General features: G+C 37.9%; 1 protein-coding gene across 1 annotated transcript in view; it reads right to left on the bottom strand.

Moving 5' to 3' along the window:
* Positions 1–26,809, bottom strand: part of MOCOS (molybdenum cofactor sulfurase) — a 206,320-nt gene that overhangs the window by 86,663 nt on the left and 92,848 nt on the right. Inside the window, exon 6 of the mRNA XM_014938434.1 lies at positions 6,048–6,124. Coding sequence (XP_014793920.1) covers positions 6,048–6,124 — 77 coding nt within the window. The remainder of the gene's footprint in view (positions 1–6,047; positions 6,125–26,809) is intronic.

The raw sequence follows: 26,809 nt of genomic DNA on the forward strand, positions 1-26,809 counted from the left end.
TTATTAGCTACCCCAGCTTCCTCTTCCCAGAAGTCTCACAAGCGTGAAAAAACTCTACTGCAAATCTCTCCCTTGTAGTAACACTGGATGCCATCAAATGCCTTCACCACAGAAGCCTTCCTAACTCTTTTTAGTCTGAACACAGAAGAACTATTTCTTGCCAAGAGTATATTTTCTGTCAGCTGTGCTGCACTTTTTCCTCATCAGCTCAGCTTATAATAAAGACATTTCACCTTCTTTCAGTTCCTAAGAAGCATATTTCTCTCTCTAGCTGTGTTATGCAAAACCATGCAAGACATTTATGTGCTGTACTACCTCTTCCTGTGTTATTTCTACAGCTCTGAGGAATGACTGACATTTTTGGTCCTTTCCTAGGTCTCTTCACAGATTACGCAGTTTGTGAATGCAATTCACATCAATATTAGCAAATGCATATTAAAAAAGCCCAAAACATAAAAGCAGCTTTTATTTCCAGAAAGAAACCTTATATACAGATTAAAGTCTGCAAAGGCAGCCCTGGCAGGGTTTCTTCTGGCAACTCACTTTTTCAAAGCTTCTCAAATCATGCTCTCACTGCTCTGCTCTGCTTTCAATGATACAAATGATGTGTAGTTTGCATTAGTCAAGTCACAATAGAAAGCTATGAAAACCAGCAAGAACTGTTAGCAGTAAATAAACAACTTTCTAGTCTGTTCTCTAAACCAAGTTCATCTCGAGACAGAAATATAAAACAGAAATAGTCACCACACTATCCATGAAAGGAGAGGAAAGATTTTTGTCTTTTTACATACCAGAAGTGTCATTATCTGGGAATCAGAATACCTTTGGATTTTAAGCTCTTATGCACTCCCTTCACATTTAGAAGTCAAAGTTTTCTTTCTGGTGCCAGAATTTAAAATGCTCTCTCTTCAGCATATCTATATTTTCATATTTAGAATGTGGATGAAGCATCTTCTCCATACTGTCAACTTGTCAAACATTTTTACTCAGAAAAAAAAAACACCAAGAATGCATAACTCTCTCTCAGTGAGGTGAGTAGATTAGTACGGATTGCCCAGGTTTCTTTTATGTTAAAGTTCATCTTGTGGCAAATGGTTGGCATACAGAAAGTAGACATTCTATCAATGATTCACTGTCTCTCTTAACGGAAGGGAAGAATTTTCCCCTAAACTAAAGAATTTCATAAATGTCAGCCAAAATAGAGCATCTACTTGCAACACACCTATATATCACAAGTTGGAACACATGTATTAATACCATCATTAATGTTATGATTTTTAAAAGAAAAAAAAAATCCATTAAAATTTATGAATTAAAGCAGCACCAAGGATGAAAGCAGTAAAATTCACAAGCATCACACCCACAGTCCAAGTCTACATGACATGCCCAGACAACCTCAGGATGCAGTCACAAATGCCACACAGAAGACACCCCGGTAATCCCTGCCAATCTGACTGAAGCCAAAACTATTTTCTGGCCCTAAAATGGATGATTTGCATGTTAAGTATCTAAACACAACACACATGAGAATCTGTATAGTACCACCAAACACAGGTTGCCCCACATCCCATTACTGGCTGCAACTAGTCGTTGATGTACTAGAGGATGGTAAAAATTATAACAGGCAAAAACACAACCCAAAAGTCCCAAAGACCAAGTTAGTGACTAATCAAAGCTAGCCGCACCATTTAGCATCCTGCACTGTATTTCACTTTGGCTGCTGTGTGGCATACTTCACTTTAAGAAAGCCAACACAGTTTTTACTCTCCAACAACCTATCAGCATCCAGTGAATTTAAAGAGAACTTTAAATTAGTCATCCTTAGGATACTTAGTCTGCATCTTAAAATTTCTTCCAATACATATTATATTTTCTTGTAAAGAGAATTAATGTTTCTGGAACAGACGTTATAAGTAAAGGACTCCTTCTAACATAAGTGCAAATTATGTACCTTAGTATCATTCGTAAAACTGATAAAAATTTACTAGCAAAAATACATACCAGCTAAAGGTTAAGTTTAAAAATCCTAAAGACAGAAAATGGCTCTGAAAATGGCTTACACACACATATTATGACATAACTCTGGAATGAAATATGCCTTGTTGTTAAAGTGAAGTTGAAATAAGTCAATAATTTAGTCAGATGATACCAGACTCATAAACCGATCTCTATTTTTCACAACACTGCCTAGCACTGAAACTCTGATTTACCTTCTGATAGTGATCTCCCCCCCCATCTTCAATACTTACACCAGTACAATCCAGCTATACTACATCCCAAAAGAACTTCAGCAGTGCTTTTATGACACAGAAGGACACAATTAATAATAACAATACTTTGTTTATTCTGCTTGTTTCTACTCCAGGCTATTTCTAATCCAGAATGAGAATCATTGTTTATGTTTGGGGAGTGCAAAGCAGGTACTCCAGGAGCTACAGCAAAGCTGGTTTGGTTGTATACACACAAATGCCAATAATCTCTGTTCAACAGTGGACCTTTGACACAGATAAAATAACCTGAAAAAGTTCAGTCTTCTCAGTGACTGCAATATTCTCAACGATGCGCAGGGGATAAAAAGGATGGTGAGGGGAAAATGGAAACTGCAAAGCACTGCATCTCTTGTTGCAGCTGTCATGCCAGGAACAGATATATTCAATGCCTATAGAAACTGAGGAGCTGAACATTTGAAAAAGGTAACCATAGTGCTCTGGACAGCGTGTCTCACTTTGTGGGCTGTGGTGCTACACTGCAGGCTGCCAGGCAGCTTTGCTCTTGCAGCAGACACAGAAGGGCCACCAGAAACGTTGGCAGGGCTGAGAAAGCTGGAGTACTGCAGTCACCCTTCACAGCAGCTTTGATAAGTTGGCACACTTAGCATTTTATGATGGCAAAACCCAAATGTGACCATAGCCGTACCACATTCTACTACCACCTTTGCATGGTGCTTGTTTGATTTGTCTTCTCTATGACTAAGTAGTAATTAAAAAACATACCACATAGAAATTTACAGGAGCACAATCACAGAAGTTTTACCGTGAAGTGAGATGTTGAAGTTTTCTACTTAACTGAACACAAGCTTAATTCATCTGGTGTCACAGATAATGGTGTAGGACTAGCCTGACTTTGTGGAAAATTTGTGAAGCATGTGGTGATTAAAAACCTTTACAGAATTCAATTTCTTCTTCCTCCACTATGAATTCCTATAAGATACTCTGGTCTCTTGTAGATGTAAATAGGCAGTGCTGGCACTTGTGCTCTTCAGTGTGGCACTCCAGAATTTGACTAAAGACCACCAAAGTACCTAGGCTACATCAGCAGTGCAGAAGTTTTAAAATTCAAATATTTGTCAAAACCATTTTTTACTTTTTGAGATTTCTCATCACTATGGGTTTCTTTTCATTTACTCTTTCAGCCTATCTTTTCCTATATATCTTTACCTATCTACATTTTAGCCCTGTGGAAAAATACTTTTTAAATTTAAAATAGAAATATTCCTAGATTTTTATTTTTCATTTTTATGAAAAGATGATAAACCTGAAAAATTGAAGCTACATCCACATTTTCTATATAGCAATTTTTAGTTTCAAAAAAGCTTGTTGTCTAGTGAAATCTAAGCTGTACAAAAAGTGACATCAGAAAAAAAAAATATGTTATTGTAGCAGTTAAAATACATCACTGAAAATACTCGGCAAAAAATATTTCTGTGAAGTTAATTCAATAGAGATGTTGTTATACATCAGGCAACAGACATTATTGCTTTGACAAATTTACTAAACTTAGAATCATAGAATCGTTTTGGTTGGAAAAGACCTTTATGAGCATTGAGTCCAACTGTTAACCTAACACTGCCACCATTAAACCATGTACCTAAGCACCACATTTACCTTTCTTTTAAATACCTCCAGGAATGGTGACTCAACCACTTCCCTGGGCAGCCTGTTCCAATGCTTGATAACCCTTTCAGTTAAGAAATTTTTCCTAATAGCCAATCTAAACCTCCCCTGGTGCAACTTGAGGCCGTTCCCTCTCATCCTATCTACTTGTTACTTGGGAAAAGAGACCAACAGTCACCTCGCTACAATCTCCTTTCAGTTCCCTCAGCCGCTCCTCATATGACTTGTTCCCTAGACCTTTCATTGCCCTTCTCTGGACTTGCTTCAGAATCTCAGTGTCTTTCTTCCATGGGGAAGATGGGATGCCATCAGTCAAGTACAGGGGAACGATCACTTCCCTAGTCCTGCTGGCCACGCTATTCCTGATACAGGCCAGGATGCTGTTGGCTGCCCTGGCCACCTGGGCACACTGCTGGCTCACATTCAGCCAGCTGTTTACAAACGCCCCCAGGTCCTTTTCTGCCAGGCAGCTCTCCAGCCACTCTGCCCCACGTCTGTAGCGCTGCATGGGGTTGTTGTGACCCAAGCGCAGGGTCACTTGGCCCTGTTGAGCCAACTGGCATCAGTCCATCAGTCCAGCCTGTCCTCACCTATCTACTTGTTACTTGGGAAAAGAGACCAACAGTCACCTCGCTACAATCTCCTTTCAGTTCCCTCAGCCGCTCCTCATATGACTTGTTCCCTAGACCTTTCATTGCCCTTCTCTGGACTTGCTTCAGAATCTCAGTGTCTTTCTTCCATGGGGAAGATGGGATGCCATCAGTCAAGTACAGGGGAACGATCACTTCCCTAGTCCTGCTGGCCACGCTATTCCTGATACAGGCCAGGATGCTGTTGGCTGCCCTGGCCACCTGGGCACACTGCTGGCTCACATTCAGCCAGCTGTTTACAAACGCCCCCAGGTCCTTTTCTGCCAGGCAGCTCTCCAGCCACTCTGCCCCACGTCTGTAGCGCTGCATGGGGTTGTTGTGACCCAAGCGCAGGGTCACTTGGCCCTGTTGAGCCAACTGGCATCAGTCCATCAGTCCAGCCTGTCCACTTCTCACCACATATTCAGAAGTGTTCTAGCATCGTCACTTGGCCCTGTTGAGCCAACTGGCATCAGTCCATCAGTCCAGCCTGTCCACTTCTCACCACATATTCAGAAGTGTTCTAGCGTCCAGAAGGCAGGATCCTTAGATCTTCTCAATGTGATAAAGAGTGCCATTAAAAGACTTTTTATGATTCTATTCAAGCATACTGATAAAAAGATATGGTGTTGATACAGTCAAATGCATTTTTTATTAATGAGCAAATATAACAATTCACCATATTCCCTTAGAAGTAGTATAAATGTAGCTGCTTTGCTATTTAAACCATTTAGGCTTGGTATTGATGAGCATTAAAGAAAAATAAAGTTCATCAGATACTGCAGACAAAAAGTTATTACTTCAATACAGATTTTAAAATATGTTCAAATAAACAACCAACCATAAGCAATAAATGAATTAAGGCCAACTCATAACAGTTTTGGGGAGAACCCCTTTGACAGCTTATTCCAAGCCACTTCAGATGCCTTAGATTTTCATTGCTGCTTTCCACTAAAGTGTGTCAAAGTACAGACATAAATAAACTGCTCTGAAAAGTCACAGTCTGGCAAGTTCGCTATTTTAAGATAGCTACCTGCACAGTGGGACTATATTTCCTATTTAACAAAGAGCTTTGAGGCGTACTCTAAACTGTCTCCTTTGGTTCCTCTCTGAATCTGTATTACCAAATGACTTTTCTGCACCAGGTCAAGTTCCCTGGTCCACACACACAGCAGGAACTCTTACTGCATCAAGTCACAATAGGACGTAGCTCTGCTACTTTATTATTTTCCTGTTGCATTTTTGTGAGTGTGAGGCAGATATACGTGCTCCATGTACTAAAACCTTGTGTGTATATTTGTGGAAAACAGTCAGCATATTTTGTTTTTCCAAACCATGCTGTAGTAATCCCGCATGCAAAACCTGAGTAAACCAGTTACACTGAAGTCTGATCTTCACACTGATGAACATGGACAGTAAAACTACAAAGGAAAGTTAAGATACAGCCTTAGGAAATACAATCAGATTTGTTCCCCAAGTATAAATCTGGAACTTCAGTCTCTGTACTAGAGTTATGTTAACTGACCTGTGAGTTTTTCCAGAACATCAAATCCGTGTTTCAGAGCAATGATATCAAGAAAAGAGACTGTGCCATCTTCAAACCTAAAGAATGGAAGAAATGAGCACAGTAAACAAACCATGCAGCTACAGTACAGACTTTACAGCTATTTTGAGAGTTATTATTTTATATTCAGTGAATGTAACTCGCAGAGTGGGAACTCTTCCCTTAGGGATTCATTTTCCAGTCTTGTAGTGGCCCATAAAGCAAATATACACTCTTCAAAGCTAGAGCTTCATATGAACAGTCACAAAGAAAGTGATATTTTCCCCTGCGTGGGCTACTCGTGGGGTTTGGATTTATAGAGTAAAAGGTAACAGTCATGTCTTATGACCACACGTTACAATGTCCTAAGTTACCTTCTGACAGTGTCAGAAAATGTTGGGAACAGGTGAGGAGAAAGGTGGAGACTTTGTGTTTGCCCCACTGTGAAATGATTGTATCTAGTACAATTGAGTGAGAAGGCAAGAAGAGACCTCCCTTACCTGGAGAAAAGAGGAAGATCACCAACAAATCTCCCTCCTTGCGCTCCTCACGGATATTAAAAATAGCTGACCTATAACAAGAACTCTAAGTCAGGGAGGGGGAAAACGTGCATCCCCTACCAATAACTTCTAAAGGAAACACCAAATGGAAACAAAAATGTTGGTTTTGATGAACTACTGCAGCGATTCCCACAGTTCAGGAGGAGAAGGTGCAGCTCCAAGGCGGGGATGTATTCAGGAAGTTGTGCCCAAGAGAATTTCAAGGAGGCAGAAGGGACACCATATCAGACATCAAAATATATTTTATTTAGATTTTGTGTGCACCGCAGTCCACAAGGAGTGATCATTCAGCTTGCTTCACCACAAAGGGGAACGCACAATAATGCTGGCAATCGATGAAGTCAAAACTGTACAGAACTCCCCAAAATGTAAGGCTGAACCTAGAGTCACAGCAAGTCTCTAAGGAGGAGGGACCTGTCTCCAAAACTTTAACAGTTAATGCAGGAAATGAACCCACCAGCAACAACCCCAAATGTTATGGTTCAAGTTTAAAATTAAACTCTGACCATCTAAAGATGAGAGCTTCTCAGAGACCTGATGTTCCTTGGATCTTTCTCAGAAAGGGCTGATGATGTCCACACTGAAAAATGACTGGATGACATGGAGCACAACAGAGGCACTCTTGGGAAAAAAGACTTTACATGCACACATAATAGACAAAAAAAATAACATTTAAAAAGGTAATTCCCTATTTTCTTGTCTAATTTTTTATATACCATTTTTCATGATGCATGTAAAATGCTTTTGGTGCCACAATTAAGTACGCATTGTGAGAAGGCTCAAAGGTTAAAAATGTTCAATTTGCTTCAAATGCTTTTTTTAAAATAAAATAAACTTCAATAGAATAGCATAATAGGTCTCACTTCTACAGTGATTTTTCTTAGTTATCATCCATTTCATTTGTCTACAGTTATAAAATAATTTAAAGACTGCAAGTGGCACAGTCAGGTGAAAGACATATAAAGCTTCCAAAAATATTTGGTAAAGTTCCACTCAAAAGAATAATGTAGGAGCATTGCGTATACATGGTAACATGTTCAGCTGGGATGAAAGACAGATAGAGGCTGCAAATAATTATTAACCAAGTGGTAAGAGAGAAGTGGTGGACTGCTACAAGGATGAATGGCCCAAAAAAGACCACTGATGCCCACAAATTTCAACACAACATAGGCCAAAGAATCCTTCTTAGGAATTTCTGAATCTTGACTAGTAATAATAGCAAAGAAACCTTGCTGGTTTTCAGTGATGAAATTTAAAATGGCCACTTGTGATTTGAAAGAGACCTAACACCAAGAATATTTTCACATAGACCTGTGGACCAGTATCTGAGGGAAGCAGTACTCTATCCAAAAAGCCAGAAAAATTGGGGAAGGAGGACGAAGAAGAGATAAGGCAGAGGCTAACAGTGAGTTTAGAATTAAATGCAGAAAAACATTAAAAATTTGCACTGGCTGCAGGAAATGTCACAGTGGAGCCACACAGCTGCCAAGAAGAGATTACAGAAAGGATTCGTGAGGGGGAATTGACCTGCCCTGCTCAGTTACTGGCAATGGCTAGCAAAGCAAATAAAGCACTGGGAACTAAAAACCAGAGCAGAGACATTGGCACTGAGCCCATTAAGAAGACTGTACAACCCTCAACAACCTTATCATCATCAGAATAGAAAAGCATTTGAAAGGGCAAAAAAGGTGCCAGCCTTGATCTTCAAGGCCTCTGGATCTCACCTATAGTAAAAAAGGAAGTGAAAATTGAATTTCTGTTCATTAGATGTGATTATTAACTAAGCAGACAACTGCAGTACATCCATTGCTAACCAACAGAAGAGGTGCACGAACCATGCTACTGTTCTAAGATCTTAATGATTTTAATGGAAATAGTCCAGAGCCTAGGAACCTCTTTATGTTTAGAAAAAAAGAAAGCAAATATTATGCTCTAGAACAGCACAATCGTTGTGGCAGTATATGCATCCTGCATTCCTTTGTCAGACCTGCATTATTTATTCTTTCTGAATCATAAAAAAAATTGCCTGCTGGAAGCTGCATTGCAAGAACTGAAAGCCATAAAAGAACTGAAAAGAATATTCAAAATATTTGCTCAAGGATATGGGCAAGTCTCTCTTTTTACAATTTAGATATGGACTCTTCAGCAACATTCCTTTCTTGTATGTTCATATGGCTCCCTTTACTTCTACATTACTAGCTTTCCATTTCTGATAAAGAAAGCACTAATATTTTGTTATTCCTATAATGTGTGTATTTACACCACTTCCAGTGCACTTGACTCTCACGTATATTCTTCAGATTTACTGAACACCTGATGTGCAATTTCATTTAAAGCTGTCATCTCCCCCATATTTCCAGCTATTGAATTGATTGTTTTGCCCTATCCTCAGAAAAGTTTAAACTCTGATATTTAGCAAATCTATAAATTTGGATATTCAGCAAATTAAGCCTTAAGTGCTATAGCAATTTTACCTAGTACCATGGCAAAACATGATGCTATGAAAGGTAGCTATTCCCCTCTTGGAACCCAGAGAGCTCTCTACCAGGATATTTAACTGTATTTAGGATTGCGAGCAAACATGCTCTTGCATTGCAAAACATTGACTTCAGTGGCTGCTTTTCCATTTAATGCAATTGATGCTTCAAATAAATTGTTTCCCCACTCAATGGCAGTTCCAGTGTTAGAATAATCAGTTTAAGATGAAGTTCATTTGAATGCTGCTCTAGAAGCCGTTTCCTGAAGTAATACTGCAGAACACCAGCCCAAGAAACAAGCTTATCTCTCTTATCTAGTTCTTATTATAATTGATACCACTTAATCACAGCTGGGATGAGCTCAATTGCTTAGCTGATTGTGTTTGTGAGAAGCTGATAGCATTTTCCATCAACCTGCTACCCGGCAAACTCGTTAAATTGTTTGTGGCATAACAAAAACCAGAGCAGCCTGCCTAAATCTATCAAGGAGTTATGACGCTGATGAGCTGCTCTTTTTTTCCAAGCCACACAAAATCTCTGTTTCTAGAAGCAGCAGTTTTTCCTTTGGGTCACGAGAGAACTATTGCTTACAGAGAGATGTCCCACCTTTAGGATCTTCTTAGGGATGGAGATAGGCTAGTCTTTGTTTGAATCCTTGTTCAATTGGTTGTTGTGACACTTCTCTGTTAGGGTTCTCCATACAAATGGAGGACAACCGAAACAAGGAAGAAAACTGTGACATTTTTGGCAGTTTGAATTTTTTTTTTCCCCAATTCATTTGGCCAGACAAAGCAAATCCTGACAGAGAGCCCCAGCACATGCACAATTTCTGTCCAGAACAGAGCCCAGAGCTTTGAAACTAATAAAAAAATCCCATCACAAGGTCAAAATTAATCCCACTCATTTGAGAGCATTGCTGAGTCAGTGCAAAGTGCAATGAAGGAGCGCAGGGGGGGAATATCGCTGTCAGCCGGCTTCCACTCTCCTTTACACCAGGGTAATGACTCCATTTAGGTCATATGAGCAGAAGTCATTCCTGAGTTTCTAAAGCAGGTAAAACTGAATCCAAATCCACAGAGAAAGCATATTTCTTGAATAAGCTGCTTTTCTTTCCTTTTTTTTTTTTTTTTAAACACTCCTCAAGAGTAGAGCTGCCCTTTGAAGTGAGATGTTACATGAGTTCCTTTCATCTTTTCAATTCATTTATTTTCATCTAATTAAAAAGTACAACAATACAAAAAGATTCTTGGTATGCATTTAGAAGTAGTTCATTCAGATCCTATTTTTCACCTCTTTGAGATATTCCATATCACCTCCACATAAAACAACAGTCTTGGCAAATTTAATTTTTACATTTTCTACATTTACCTGTTTATTTTATATTGACACGTCCTGGAATTACAATAGCACCAAGGCTATACAGCGTTAAGCTTATGACTGTGGGAACAAACTGTTTTCAGTCACATTTGTGTTCTTAGGTTAGTAATTGCCATCTCTGATATTAGCAGGGCAATGGATCTTAATTGGTCTCACTGCTTTCCAACATCAAAACCCAACATTTGCAAAAGGAGCCTTATTTGTTTTCTTTTCTTTAACTTAAGATACATCATTATCGGTCTATGAAACCTTTAGGGCCCTGTTCTGCTCTTTAGCACATCTATCAGCTCCTCCTGAGACAAAGTTCTCAGGCACCTTTGCAGGGTGTTTGTGGCTCTCTAGAGCACACACTCCCCTTGGTCTGGATTTGTATCCCACAGAGGGTACTCTTCATTTTTAGCAATTTGCCAGTTGTGTGTAGTAGTCACTTTCTTAACTGGGTGACACCACAGTCACATTAACACTAAGAATGGAATTTTAAGGCAAGATCATGCAAGATCAAGCATTAACGTGTGGGCTTTTTGATCCTCTACTAGTAAAACCTTTGGAACAGGATCTGATCCCCGGAACACTAACCTCAGGTACGCGCTCCCTTTGGACTAAGGATCTTTTTCTCACACGGTGCATACCACAGCTGAAAGTTAATAAAATTAGGAGATAGCCTGTTCTAACGGGTATGTACGCTATCATTGAACTACGCTTTTGTAATAATCCAACTTTTTGCATAACTGCCTGCACAGCAGCATGCTAAAGCAAGCCAAGAACTTAAATGCTAGGATGCCAGTAATAAATTACAGACCTCTGAATAAGACACCTACTTTCACCACATCAGTAACTCCTTTTTACCTCTGTTAGTGGCACATTACATGTTCATGAGCAATGATTGTTTCTCACTGAAAGGAGGATGCTTATCCAATGCTCGAACAACTGCCCCTCGTGGAGGAGAAAACTGAATTAATCAATTCATTTTTATTTCTCAAATGTCCCTGTGCATCTCTCCCTTATGTGCAATTTGGTGAACTTCTAACTAGTAACTTTGCTCACCACCTATATCTAGAAAAATCTTCCTCTTTTTCACTGAAAGATTAGCAATCCTTGAGTCTGTTACTCAAATTGGGCTGAGTGACACATTCTGATTTTGCATATTACCAGCTTCTCAGGGCTCTGTCTTTCAGTAAAAACCATACTTCTGACAACTATGCATCACAATTACTTTCAGCTGTATACAATTAAAAAAAAAAAGATTTCTCCTACTGCCAAAATTTTTACAATTAATGGTTTACAATATATTTTAAAAAATATTTATACAAGATCTTCGCCCACAGGCATTTAAATCACGCAACAGTAAGTTATATCTCAGGTATAACATACTCTCCCACTAACTCCTACATGGACCCTCCAAAGTCAAAGAATAATAAAGATACTTTCTTTTTCCCCACCAGAAGAGCCATGAGTCACAAAAAACCTGTACTGCATTTGTCACTGGCCAAATGTTCTCTTCCAGATTCACAAAAAAGGCCAATGTGGTTTCTTCGCACTGATGGGGCAGCAAGGGAGAAACAAAATAATCTTTGTCTTTAAAATTCAATCACAGAAAGGGATATTTCCTTGAGGTATATTAAATTTAAGTCTTCAGGAACATGAGGCCTGCTGGTTAACTGGTCTCAAAGAATAATATGTTCAACTCTCAGCTAGTTAGCTTGCAATTTATACTCATTCATCTTAACTTGTAGCTTATTAATGTCAACAAGAAGTCCATTAAGGTGCAATTCAGTGTGAGCAAGTGTATTGCAAATGATTTCTGTATCTGTCTGAGTATTCAACATTTGATATGCATTATTCTCCCATGATTAAATATCAATAATCCAAATGTTCACACCTCTGCTTCCCATGGGAAGGTAATATCCAGATATAACCCCAAGTAATAGTTAAAGGGAGCAATTTGCAAGGTGTATTTGCATAAACTGTTCACTGATCAGTTACGAGTAATGAATCATTAATAAAAATTCAAAGCCCTTTCTTCATTTTCTCATTAGGAGAAAAGAAAGGATGAAAAATTCTGGAGATAAATTTTTCATAGGCAATAATCTGACCAGCTGTAATCATTTGTCCATGTTCAGTATAAACAGATTTGTTTATTGCCTCGCAAAGATTGAGATGCAATCTTTCATCCTTAAACAGGTGCATTTGGGGATAAAGAATAACTTACTGCTAAGACAAATCAATTTAAAATTTGGCAGAAAAAAAAAGGCTTCTCTTGAACATGAATTTATTCTTAAAAATCCACATGTAAAAATACTGCTGTCTAATCACATGTGCCAGCGAGGCAGACCCAGATCAATGATCTTAGATAATGTTAGCAGTAACTTATTCTCAGATAATAGAGAAAGATCACTCTGATTGCTTTCCAATGGGTGGGCTCCGTTCTACAGAAAGGTCTGTGCCTCAAAGCAGGGGTTACTGCAATGCATAAGCCTTATTTCCACTGCAGATAAAAGTGAATTCAGCAACACTTCTGAGCACTTCAGTTCCTCAGCTAGGGGGTGAAAAGAATCCTCTCATCCCATCCAGAAAGCTTCCTTCTCTAGCAATAAAAATTCTTTCCAGACCTAATTTTCAGAGGCAATATATACCCAAGATTAGCAGAATCCATTGGGAGCTGTGAATGAAAACAGGTTCTTCACTATTAAGCCCGTGATGTTAAACCATTCTCTGTTGAGCCACTATTAGGGGCAGATTTGCTCTTCCTTCACACCAACCTGAAAACTAACTTAAAGAATTTCAAACGTTGGTACTGTCAGTAAGACAGAGGTTCAAAATGTGCTCATTGCAGTGATACCATAAAAAAATTAAAAGGAGATGGAAGAGTAAGAGTTCTCAACAGAAATTAGTATTTTCAGTAGAAAACAGGAAGTTTAAAAAAATAAAAAGAAATAACAAGTTTTCAACTTCCTCCAGCACCGCCTATTCTATCTTTCTAACTAAAATGAAATACTGAGAAAGCTCCCGTGTATACTTTACTGGTGCAGCTACAAAGCCATCTCAGCCAAAACTCATAGGGACAGAAGTTCTTGCAAATTTTGCCTTCAACATGGCTGAGGACTGCGCTGAATCTCCCCAGATGCCAGCTCTTGCTAAATTATAGTGAACCTTCAAGTCCTGATCTTCTGCTGCTGGAAACCAGGGATGTGCTGAAAGCATCACAGGCTAGCTGGACTCTGACTCACACATCCACATGGCAGCTGTCTCCATGGGAAACTGCACTTCTTAGCATCTTTCCACTCATCACTGACTCAGATGAAGTACAACCAAGAAATAATTTTCTTTTTTTATAAAGTGGAACAAGTATTAAGTGGATGTCAGAAGCCTTCAAGCGTGCCCTGAATATTTAATAACTGTCAGCAAGAACACAATGATACCAGTATTTGTTGTTTATTACTTCCGATAGGAATGTGCATGTATGTGGAACTGCCCATAGTTGGTGGCATATGTCAACTACAAGTAGCAACAAGTACTAAGCAGCCAAATTCAGTTTAATGTATGACGTATGTACCAACAACACCCTGTGTATCCACAAGGGCTGGCAGCTTGATAGGACTGGCATTATTAAATTACTGCTACAAAACAACTTCAGTTCAGAATAAGGTCTGATTAGCTAGTTTGCATGTTGAGATCTTTGTGATAACAGTAAAATCAAAGCAGAATGAGAAGAGACAAATACAAGGAAGACTTCAGCTAATAAGGCATTCCAAGGTATACATGAAGCATTTTTAGGCCTAGGGCGCACAGCCAACAGACTTTCATGAGGAAAAACACATATTCTTTCTGCCCCACTCTCATGCTTGAAAGAATTACATATTAAGATATGCTACACCAAACCAGTGCATCCTGACAATCAACTGTTTTACTGCAAAACCTACTAAGCTATCTTTCCACTTTGGATGTACCCAAGATAACAGAAATGGTTGAGGTCAATTATTCCTTAACATCAGAGCCAAAGCCAAAAAAACCACCACCTAGTACAGCTAATTATCTGAAAAATGGCTTTTACAAACAGTTACACAATACACGATGGAAGACTTTGACAAGAATCCTGTTCAGAGGAATTACAACTTTATGTGGCACGGATAAATAAACAACCTCAAACAAGGTTTTCAATGTGACCAGGGAAAAATGAGTTATTAGTGAAATTACTTGGCTAAAAAACTTGAACTGAAGTCATCAGATACTTGGATATAGAGGAGAACTAAAATTACTTAAATTGAGGTTGAAAAATGCATGGAATTTGCATCCCAAAAGACTGAAAAAAAAAAAAAAAAAAAAAGAGAGAAAATGAACTTTTAGAGAAAGCCTCCAGAAATAACCTGCACTAAAAAAACCCTCTGAAGATAAGATTTTAGCAATGCTTATAAAAGCTGACATGAAATCAGAAAAAGTGCGGGTCAGCGAAGGAAGAAACTGCTGCAAAGAAAGCAAGCACATGGATAAAACGAGAATTCCCAAGAGCCAAGCCCTGACAAAGCAAATTTTACTGAACAGCAAACTATTTTTATATAAAATCAAAGGAAAATACAAATAATATATAATAGCACACATAATATATAAGGATATAAGAAACATAAACAAAAATGACAATGATTGTTATTCAATAAGCAAAGAGCTGGAAGAGGAAAAAAGGCCTGAAAACTAAATGGGTATTTGGCTTCAGATTTTAACAAGGACTCTGACAAAAAACATAGGTCAGGACAGGGTGACTCATGGCTGAAAGCGTGTGGAAACTGTGAAAATTGAAGTTATTGCAACTGGTGTAGAAACTCATTTCAAAGGTTTTAATGTATTTGAACACAGGCAGACAGACAAAGTACATCCCAGAATAGTAAAAAATCGGCATGAAAAGCTCCCAAGTCCAATAACATAGAAGAGTAAACAAATTTGTCAAATCAGGAATGAAAAACAGAAAACACAGTACTTCTACTGAAGAAAGGGAAATAGAGTGATCCAAGCAACAGCACATCTGTTAGCTTGACCTCAGTGTTACGTACGTTCTGAAAACAACTTCTGAATGAAAGGGCAATTAAATGAGTAAACAAAAGCACGTTCAAATGCACCATGGATTGTGCCAATGGAAAATCAAGCCCAGAGAGGCTGCCCTTTTAAGAGCTCACTATTTTTCTAGGCAAAAGAAATGCAGAACTAATTTACCTGGATTTCAGTAAAACATTACCTCTATTACCATGTAAGAAGTTATTACAGACTAAGGATTATTAGAAGAGTAGCACAGTAGGCTAAGAAATTGTGCTGAAAGGGAAACTATTGAGCTAGGAAAAGGTTACCTGTTTAGTTCCTCAAGCTCTCGTTTTGGGACAAGTATCTCTTTTAGTAGTCTTGGTAACAATCCCAGCATAAAAGGTAGAAATGTGAACATAAAACAGGTGGTTGAAGTGAAATTTGAAGATTGTCAATGCAGAAGATGGGGTTGTATATTGTGTGCAGTAAGAAACAGATAATGTTGAAAACTCTAAAAACAGAAACAAGATGAAACATATAATATGCTATAATGTATAAGTACATCATCATGCATAAACCCTATTATGCAGTTAGAGATTGCTGACATAGACTTCTGCCATGAACTGGAGGAGTGTCATCTGAAACATTAAATTTATTAGTTGATCAGATCAGTTATCAGCCAACGGCATGACAGACAAGAAAACATGCTAGGACTTAACAGACAGAATAACATTAACACCATTAATAAAGGTCTAATAAGATTTTCTGTGGCACACTGTGTATGATGATCAGAGAGAAGGAAAGCCCATCTTATTAAATTGTTCTGTTGACTTAGTGTGGAAATTGAAAGTGAAGTAGAATTGCTCGTGGTAGTTTTAGAGGTGGAAGAGGTTGGTAATAATCATGGAGGAAAAAGAGCTGTTTAAGCTACAGGACAAAATGCAGATAAATGACCAAACCGAGCACATGATAGGCTGAAAACTATAAATCCTGTGTCCATCCAAGATATGAGACTATAGAACAATTTTCCAACAGGAGCAGCAGGCAACATGTCTTCCCTCCCGTGTGCCAAAGATCCCCCCCTCATTCTGCACACAGGTTCAATGTAAAGAAAGGATTATATAGTATGGGTGTCTTCAACTGCAATAGATTGATTGCACGACCCAGAAGATTTTGCTTCTCCTAAGAATCCAGTAACAGAAATGCCAGAAAGGCAACTCTTCTCACTTTATGAAACTGCATATAAAAATCACATAAACACAGAAGTTTGAAACTTTGGGAGTCTCTGAAAACCCTGGAGTAATCCCTTTTGATTTTCCTCTGACCAAATCTGATCCATTTCACACCCAACTCAGGTGGCACTGACAATGAATTCACATTCATTGAGTTACCACAGGCTCTGATGCAGCCAAAAGGGCGCTGTGGTGCTGTATTGCAGCCCAAAAGTAAGCAGCACACAGCATTGCTGCCCACAGCTTGGCTGCCAGACACTCTCGAATTTCCCAGTACAAAGGAAAATTCTGTGCATTAACAGACTGGGAGCTCCCCGACAGAACAAAGTTCCCCAAGGGAAAACAAACATGTATTTAGAGGGAAAAGGTACATGGAGTTGCCATTCATAAATATCATACACTTTTTAGGGAAATACAGGAAGCATAGTAGTATGAAGCCCGAAACACCACTCATCCAGTATTTTGATGGTCACAAGAAGCCATTATTTTAAATTTAGTTCAAATTAGTCTTCTATGCCACAGAGGAGAAATCTGGGGTTTCATATAGCAGTCTCACATGCCACTTTAAAATGACACCACCAGGAGCTCACTGCAGAGTTTTGGATTCAAAACAATTATTCACATAATGAATTCCAAATATATTTCAGATATTTTAATCTCTTAATACATGTAGAAACACCCATATAAAACCTAATAAGACTTGTCAGGCCATTCAGTATTCTGATATATCAGCTATACTTTTGGAAGACTTCTTTCCTCCACCCTGCCTTCCCCATATATGTTAATGTTTGCTTTACTGGATATCATTACTGAAAAAAATCCAGATGAGATTAGATTTCAGTTATAATTAATGATGAATGTGTCAAAGCATTATGAAGTTGTTTATCACACTGCTTGCAATGTAATTTAGTGCAATAATACTAAGACTTGCTATGTGACAGTTATTTAGCATTTAAGTCTTCTTAAGATGCTCTGCAGAGTACCCTGAATGTTAACCATGGGAAGATTATTTTGTACAAAAGCAGCTTGAGGCAAAATGTAGCGACAAGTTGCGAGAGCCCAGAAAAATCTCTTAAGTCTTACGTCATCTACAAGCTGAAATATAATAATTAAATAATCCAGACATGTTGTATAGCTAGTAAGAAATCCAAAGGATAAAATTAAAAATTGACATTAATAGGGCAGCTTAACCATATGAGGGAAAAAACAGTCTTTGTTCTTTCTGAAAAGATATCTTCCTTTCAAATGTGTACATACACACAAGAGATGGAAACATAAGACCATGGTGGGGGAAAAAAAAATCTTTGGACGCCATAGACAGACAGCTCAGGGTATTTTAAGGTAAGTCTTAGCTGTCCCGGTTTTGGTTTTCTTTTTTTCTCTTTGCAGCCACTAAATTAATTTTGTTTTCACCGCAGACATAGTTCTAAAGAACCTTCTACTCTCAGGGGGTCCCCGTTGAGTATGCACTTGTACACTTGTGAATCCTGTTGCTGGCCTTAGGCCTTCTCCTGCAGTGAATGTGTAAGTTTGCCCTGAGGAGCTGTGTCCCAGCACAGCACAGAGCTGCTCTCAGTGACCTCAGATCTGAAGGCAAAGCCATAGTTTTACACATGTTGCCCATGACAACTAAACAAAGATAACGTTGCTGCATTTGTTTACCGGGAAAACATCAGGCATGGAGGGAAACAACAGAGAATATGTTCATTATGTTTGTAGTTAGTGTGGTTAAAATGAGCTTTAATGCTGGGTTTAGGTCTAGATGCAAGGTCCAGTTTAAGAGAAATTGTATAAGTATATGGAAAATCAGTTCATTCGATGATATTGTTTTCGAGTTGTGACATGCTGAAAACTCATACTTGAAGTTCAAACTTCACAATGGAATTTGTTTATTTTGCTGTAATAACTCACGGTGCAATATCATTCTGTACACATATTACATAGCATATACCATTTACTATTGCACTGTAATTCTACCCTCCTAAACTCAAGTATAGTTCAGGGACTCGATTCTAGCATCTGATTAAAAAGCACAGTTCTCCAAAAGTTCTTCTGAAAACAAACCAAATACTAAAAGTGCTTACAGATCAACTGAGACATAAAATACACAATCTTTTATCAAGTTCTGCCACTCTTGTAGATACAAGTCTAAAACATCATTACTTCCATATAAACATGTTGTTATGTCTAAACTGCAAAAAGAAAAAACCCATCTGCAATTCCTGTTCAGTTGTAACCTATTAAAATAACTGATCATCTGTGTTTTCATAACAAGCATATTCTCTAGATTTTAGAGAGCCTAGCAAACTTGCTCTTTTTAGAGTACTTTGTATCTAATATTGTATATTTTTTGAAAAGGGATATACCTGATAATACACTCGCAAGAATATTTTGCCTAATGCAGTTGTGCATTTATAAAAGTTTTTAAAGCTACATTTTCTATTCGAACTCAGTTCTGCAGATACGATGTTTAATAGAACTTGACTAATGGTTTTGTTCAATTAGCTATCATATTATCTATTAAAATTCTGGTGTTCAAACTCACTGGAGCCATTTCAAAGGCTCCTTTGAGAAAAACAGAATACATTAGTGAGGTAAGTGGAAGATTTTCGAGAGGTACAACATCTGATATTGGCACATTCATCATCACAAAAAGCTTGGAAAATTTTAAGCTATGCAAAAAGAATCAGCATTTTTTACCACCTTCTGTCACCATAATAACAAATGCAAATGATGGAACGGAATGAAGATAATATTGATTATCCACAGAGACGGATATTTATTAACTAGAGAGATTCTGGCAAAATTTGACTCTGAAGAAGCACTTGGCCCTTGGCCTGGAAAGTTTAGCTACTAATGTAAAGGTGAACTTTTGGATTGTTCTAATGACACCCCTGCTAGCAGCAGCAAGCTCAACAGGCAAATCTATGAAAGCTTGTGATCAGAATTTGTAACTCTCCCTCACCTCCTCCCTATGGAAGCAGGTAGATGTCATCAAGTAACGTGTTTGTGCAGCTAGGCCAAGGAAGAGCTTCATGCTGCTTGCTTCTAGTTACCAGACCCGTGTCTGCAGAGGGAGATGGTGCCTGAAAGGTTTTCTGGAGAGACTGGCAGGGTCACACACTGCTGGCACCCACAATGGGACATCCTTTTGGAGTACTGGTGCCTATATCCAAGTTCTCTGTCCTTTAGATCTTGCACTTTCCCTTTGTCTCAATAGCCGCCAACCAACCTACTCTGTTGGCTTTGCTTGCATTTTTTCCTCAAAAAAGATTGAAGCCACTATTTTTATTAAAAAAAAATAAAATAAAATTGAGTTTTCCATTAATCTTGACTTCCTTCCTTGCTTTTGGGCAGATACATGGCACTTCATTCAGTTTATGACCAAGCTAAATCCATCCATTGATGTGGAGAAGCATGAAATGAGTCATTTCAAGTTTCTTTCCTATTTACCTGTGAGATATACATCCTCAGTGTTTACCCTGATTAGAGTAAATTGGACACTTTCCAAACAATTGCTCACAAACACCTGATCAGGAACACGTTTAACCATTCGACTCACCCAGCTACCTTACACCACTCTGCACAGTAGGTGCTGCTAACTACAGTTAATAAGTTATAAACTAATACCTTGTATCCTACCATGGACATTCCCATGAAGAGATTATAATGAAATACAAGCAATGTACATTAACCTAAATGCAACTGTAAGTTTATTATCTTGGCTTGCATGTTTTCCTCAGTTACTAATTAAAACCAAATCTTAGCTCAGCTCTGAATGACCTTTTTGCAGTGCCCACACACAGAAGATAAATGCTGTTCTCCTGCTTTATGAAGGTGAACTGGAACTTGAAAGAGCTGAGGTTCCTGTTCTAAGATATTATGCATTCTGTTTTCAGCTGCTGGGAATAGCTACTGCTCTGCCACCTAACGTCAATGCTGGATTTCAGAGTGGGGAAACAAAAACTGCACTTTCAAAAACTATGTTAGACAGCAGAGATACTTATCCTAAATTCAAACAAATAAAAATTTTATGGAACTTGAAAAAGAAAGATGATCCAGATCTCTCAAATCCTAAGAACTTCCTTTAATCATAGGCTATTACTCCTTTGTGGAGTCAAAGTACACTGGCAGATCGCATACTGAGTAATGAACAGCAAGTAAACAGTATTACGTACATCTAAGACACAAAGCTGCACAGAGAGCCTGTCTGAAAAACAGGATTTCATCTGGAATAGGACAAGAATTCCCTAAATCAAGTAGAGAAAGAGAAAATATTTAGTCTCAGACTCTTTGAAAAGCACAATTAACATGACCGTTTAACATACGAGGATTGCTTTAAATTATCAAGGGACTATTTGAAGACAAGGAGAAGAAGATACCAAATAAAATCCATTATAAACAACAATACTACAATACAGACTATGCTGTACATATGTCAGCAAAACTGTGTACCGTTTGAGAGGCATGTGACAATAACAAGGTCTTGCTGAGTACTTTGGGTCAGAAGCAGCAGGAATGGAACACCACAGAGCATTTCTTAATCTGTAAAATGCAAAATAAACAGCCCTTTTCTAGATCGCTTGTTCTCCTTCGCTTTTTATAAAGGGCTGATGAATCCTTCCAACACAAGACCGTAGGTGCCATTCTTGAGAATAGAAGGTACATACATCCTCACTCTAAGCAAACAAAATAATCTAGCACATCTTAGCTGTTCTACCTCCTGAGGTGTTTTGATAAATACTGATTAGCCCACAGCTAATATTTACCGTAAGTAAGTGGCAAGAATTCGCACTGCTCCCTCTTGGAGACACTGGGTCCTCACTCAATGTTCTGGAAGACTGTGCGCTCCTCTGAGAAAGCATCCTCTGTGTCTAGGCAATTTCTGGGTTAGGAAAAAAATCCAGCAGCCACATGTCTCTATTACTGTATAAATACAAGTTAAATATGCTTGCCCAGATAAAATTTATATTTAAGGAAGTAGCATTGTTAGGGGCAAACAGTCTCTCTAACCTAACCAAAGATAAACTCCACGTTAGAAAAAGAATTCTGCATCTGAAAGGCTGGTTTTGAAGTTGAACCTGCTAAACTGCCTGATTTTCCACTGAGAAAATGTGCCACTCTTCATTTAAGCAAACTACATCATAAAGGACAGAAAAATCCATGTTTACTTCCAACACAGTCAGCTAAAATCTCATTCTTCAACAATGAACATATTGTTGTAAGAGGAGGTTAGAGATAAACTAAATTGAATATAGCGTAATTATATATAATTGTAATTTTACTGGTAATTATTTTTCTTAATTTGAGTCTTTATCAAATGGCTGAGGAAATATTTATAATGTAATTGTTATGCACACTGGCACAATCATAATTCACACTGCAAATACAGGGCATTCTCTAAAGCTTTTCTTAAGAGTCAAGTATAATCAGGGGACTGCAAAACAAAACCAGAAAAACAATGGAGTGAAAACTGAATAATGAGTCAACATTTCATTGCAATAATCTTACAAGGAAGATCATAAAAATGTATTTTATAAAAAAAGCCTGCAAAACTGTCACTAGTATTTAGTCTGAATGTCAACATTTTCTACCAATGCAGGATTTCTGCAAACAGGATTATTACTGATGCATCTCATATATGCCAAGAAGGTCTTATTCTCTTAGGATTCTGCTATAAGGCAATGCTAAAAGGGAAAAGACAAACTTTGAACTTCTCAGTCATAAAGAAATTCTCATTTTAAATGGTAATCAAATTGCCAGGATGAAAAGGATTCAAGGTTTTATCACTTTGTTGACTATATTTTCCCCTCAATCAGGGAAGTAACTGAAATAAAAACATTAAGACAGAATGCTGAAAATAGTACAAGGTAACACTGTCTTCTCAGATCTGCCCAGGAACTGTAAGAACACCCAGTGGGGACCTGAACTTCCAAACCTAATTGGGGCTGTCTAGATATGCACATTATTAAACAAATAGAGAAAACACAATAGACAACATGCCTCGCTGAATTTTAGTTGCCTGAGGTAGTAGAATCAAGTTCATCTTTGAGTCTAAGATGCTGTCTAAAAATCAATCACTAACCTAGACAGTGTTAGTCTTAATCTAGGTATATTGAAATAAAAAAAACCCTATAGTTCTAAAATGACACTGCTGACTGCATTTTTTTTTCCTTCCTTTTATGATTAGGGTTTATTGAAAGGTGTATTATAAAGGAGATTATCTTGCTTTTACAGTGTAGTTTAGCCTAATGTCAGGCAAACACTGTCAGAAAAGTGGTTTCTTTTTTTTTTTTTTTCTTCCCCCAACAAACAGATGCCAAAGATATTTTCCCCTATGGAAATCAGATGAATGGTACTGTCATTTCTTTCTTTTTTTTTCCTGTAGATCTGTAATGCATATAGTAATTATATCGCCATGGGATGTCAAATCACTGTGGTATATGAAGCCAGAAAGTCTCTGTTGCAATTAATAACTCTATGTTTCAGTACAAATGAAGTTACACTGTGCTTTGCTTTAAATATAAGAACTGAATTTCATCCCTACAATAAGGCTGTTCCCTAGAAATTAAACTTTGTTAGAATTTTGGTTTGGGCCTAAGAAGAAATGGGCAAGAAGCAGAAGGCAGTGTCCTGAAGGTTATTTCTTTTCAGTGGAGCACTAGGAAAAGCTGCCTGATTTAATGGTGTCTAAACCTCATAAGGCAAGTTTTGTGAAGAGAGGTAAACAGATTTCCCAGCTGTAGCAGTTGTTTCAATAAATTAGATTACTGCAACTCATGAGCCTTACCTCATCTGTATTTTAGACTATTGTTGACTTCGACAACTCCCATACCCTCAGAGTCCCAGGGGCAAGAATTTGGCAGCATGCTTCTGCTTACAGTGTCATGCACAGCCTGGACCACAGAAGCAGCCTTAAAACTCCTGCTTGTGAAATGAAAGCAGCTTGGCTCAGTGTTTGGGTTTTGGCCTTTCCCCCAAATGAAAGCTCTGGTTTGGAGATCTTGCCACGTCTTTCGGTTTTCACTGGAAACTGAACTGACACAAGAACAGCGTAAATAATATTCTCCTATAAACACTTTAAAAAAGCAGCATACTCCTGGAAAGTTATCAGTTTGCAATGAAGTGATCAATCAGCTATTATTACCAAAAGAGTTAAGATCCAGAATATTTATTCTGAGGACAGCATCACTCCAAGACTTTTTAAATCACAATTAGCCCTAAAACAGTCATAGCCATTATAACTTTACTGAGTTGATATGCTGGTGTTTTCTGTAACATCAAGTTCTTCCGATGTTTTCTAAACTTTAATCTCTAATTGTAATCAATATAAACCTCAGCACAGCCCAGAGACAACACGAGGAGGCATAGCTTCTATTTTTACTTTCTGTATAGTGAAGTCTACAGACACACTGACAGCAAGGCAGGGCATGTCGGACATCAATATTAGAAATAGTTGGGAATACAATACTGTAGCTATCGCTCACCCTCTGATGGTGGCCACTGATCAGTCTGCTTGCCAGGTGACTGCCTGAGATGCTGTTCAGCCAGCCAGAATTCAAAGGCAAAGGATGTTAAGACATGGCTCACATACAGGACCATGCCATGATCTCAGTGGTTTACTCATGCAGAATTGAAAAATTAATCTGTCAAGAGACTCAGGGTTCCATGCCTGTGTTACTTTGGATATTTGCTACAGGCTTTGATCTCCAGTAGGCTTGGAGGAAGAAAGAGTTCTTCATTTAAGTCAGAGGAAAAAACATTCATCATGCAATATGTTGCATCCGTCCCTATGGCTTAGATATTGTTTGGTCAGTAATTCCATGAAAAAAAAAAAAACTCATTAGTGGCATACTCTCCTCATTTGTGGGAATAGTTTTCATTTTTCTACATGTCACTTACACCTTGAAAATGTGTTGACAGTCTAATTTGTGGACATAAATATAGCAACAGAATACTACTCTTCCTCCACCCCCTTCAGGACACCTACAGAAGAGCAAATTTGACAGACTTGCCAAGTATTTTCACACCTTTTCAATATGTCACTATAGATTTGAAAGTATCTGAATGAACCCCACACAGTATTTAACGATGGTTGGGCTTTCCTTGTTAAATTCTTTGTGTACCTGAAGAAAATAAAACTTTCAGAAATCTTAAATTAATGGTTTATTAATCTAACTTCGGAAAGCAGCAAAGATAAGAAAAGTTTACTTAAATAAGATGTTCTGCTGATAATACTTATGATCACATAAATTTTTAACATTCCTGCAGCCATTTAAATAGCTGAAGGTAGATCTTGTTGGCTGTTAAAACTGCTTCATTAACTACAAAATGATCTCTTCAAGATTCACATTCTCCCCTTTAGCTCATAATTTAAATAATGCAGGCTAGGATAAGAAATCTTCCTTTATCTTTGACTCACAGTTCTGACTGCCAAGCATTTGTGTTCATCAGACAGGAAGAGAGATTAAATGTGAACTTATTTGGTACTCCCTGCATGGGAGATGTGTTAATTTACATTTTCTTGCACATGGAGAACTGAAATAAGCCCCATATTTGCTATAATTTAACTGTAGTTATACTGTAATTTAGATTCATCAAATAATATGAGTTCCTGAAAATTTCGTATACTTGACCTTAAAAGGCAGCACATCTGGTAAGGTATGCAAGGATTTGATGACAACGTTAATAGCATGCATGTTTTAGAGAACTTTTTAGAGAACGCAGAGTGATCATATCTACATTCCTATACGTATTTCATATATATGCAGACTGCATGTGTGTTCATACTGTGGACATTAATCTTCATATACTTGATTCCACAACAGAAGAATTTACAAAAACTATTTAGGATGTCTGCTACAAACTGGCACACTAACAATATGGAGACCATTCTCCTTTAATGAGAGAAGGACAGCCCAGTTTGATTCACATTTTGTATAGGAGCTGAACACATTCAGGTGTCTTGTCTGGAATTAAAGTTTTAGATGAATTCCATTAATAATGTTTAGCCATGCACTTTTGTGAACTTACATAAGCAGTTTAAAGAATACAAACAAGAAAATGGTGAAGGTGCTCAAACTTCTTGGAAATGGGATCATGTTATTAAAATAAAATTGGCTTCATTATATCCTATCATTTAAAACATTTTGCAGGTCCTTTATCAAGTTCTGGTTAGCCACACCACAGAATTTAGTCCTCACTAGAATTTAAAATTCCACCTTGCATCTTGGTGTGTAAAACTCATTGCAAACCCACCACTTGATAACAGAGAACAGGAAGAGTTACAGCTGCATCAAGTTGTTACATGTAGAATTTATACTTTGACACGCAGTCAAAGCCAGTAGGGAGGAATTTTTCCATAATCATCTGCCTACTGATAAATCAACTATGGTTTCTTGCTTATGTGTGTTCTTTTATATATTCAAACATAAAATCCCAAATTCTTGAGAAAATGTCAGCTAAAGTGCATAGTCCTGCTTCTTTTTGTTGATCTAATTTCATCATCACATTCATTAAATGCCAAGAGTGTAATTCTTATGAACAATTAGAGAGGCATTTTTCCTGCTCATCCCCAATTCTTTAGCAATCTGTCTAAGAAAATTAACTAGAAATGTCTAGATAAAGAATCAATGATAATTGATGTATTTTTAAAATCGCTTTAAATTATTAAAAGGGATTAAATTTGGCATATAGAACATAATCAAGGTCTCCTGTTGAGTCCAACAGGAGATGAATTGGGCCAACAAGCCTCTACGCAGCAGTTCTGTCACTCTCCCTGGAAAGACCTTATGCTCTTCTCATTTACTGCGTCACGTTTTTGAAAGCCTGAGAATGCTCTCCCTAGGCTTTTAGCACCACAGACTATAACCTCTCTGGGGCTACATGTGTTGTGCTAGCAAAGTCTCATACTAAAGCAAGTACAAAAAATAAATATTTGAAATCTTGGAAGTTATAGTCTCAGGAAAATGGAAAAAAAACACGTTGACCTTGCAAACACTACGTCATTTCCAATATGAAGTTATATAGGAAATACTGAAGATTTTGATGCTAACCATGAAAATACAACAAAATATTACCATTTACACAAA

This window comes from Calidris pugnax, unplaced genomic scaffold (assembly GCF_001431845.1).
Source record: "Calidris pugnax isolate Ruff unplaced genomic scaffold, ASM143184v1 scaffold13, whole genome shotgun sequence".
In the NCBI taxonomy this organism is placed as follows: Eukaryota; Metazoa; Chordata; class Aves; order Charadriiformes; family Scolopacidae; genus Calidris; species Calidris pugnax.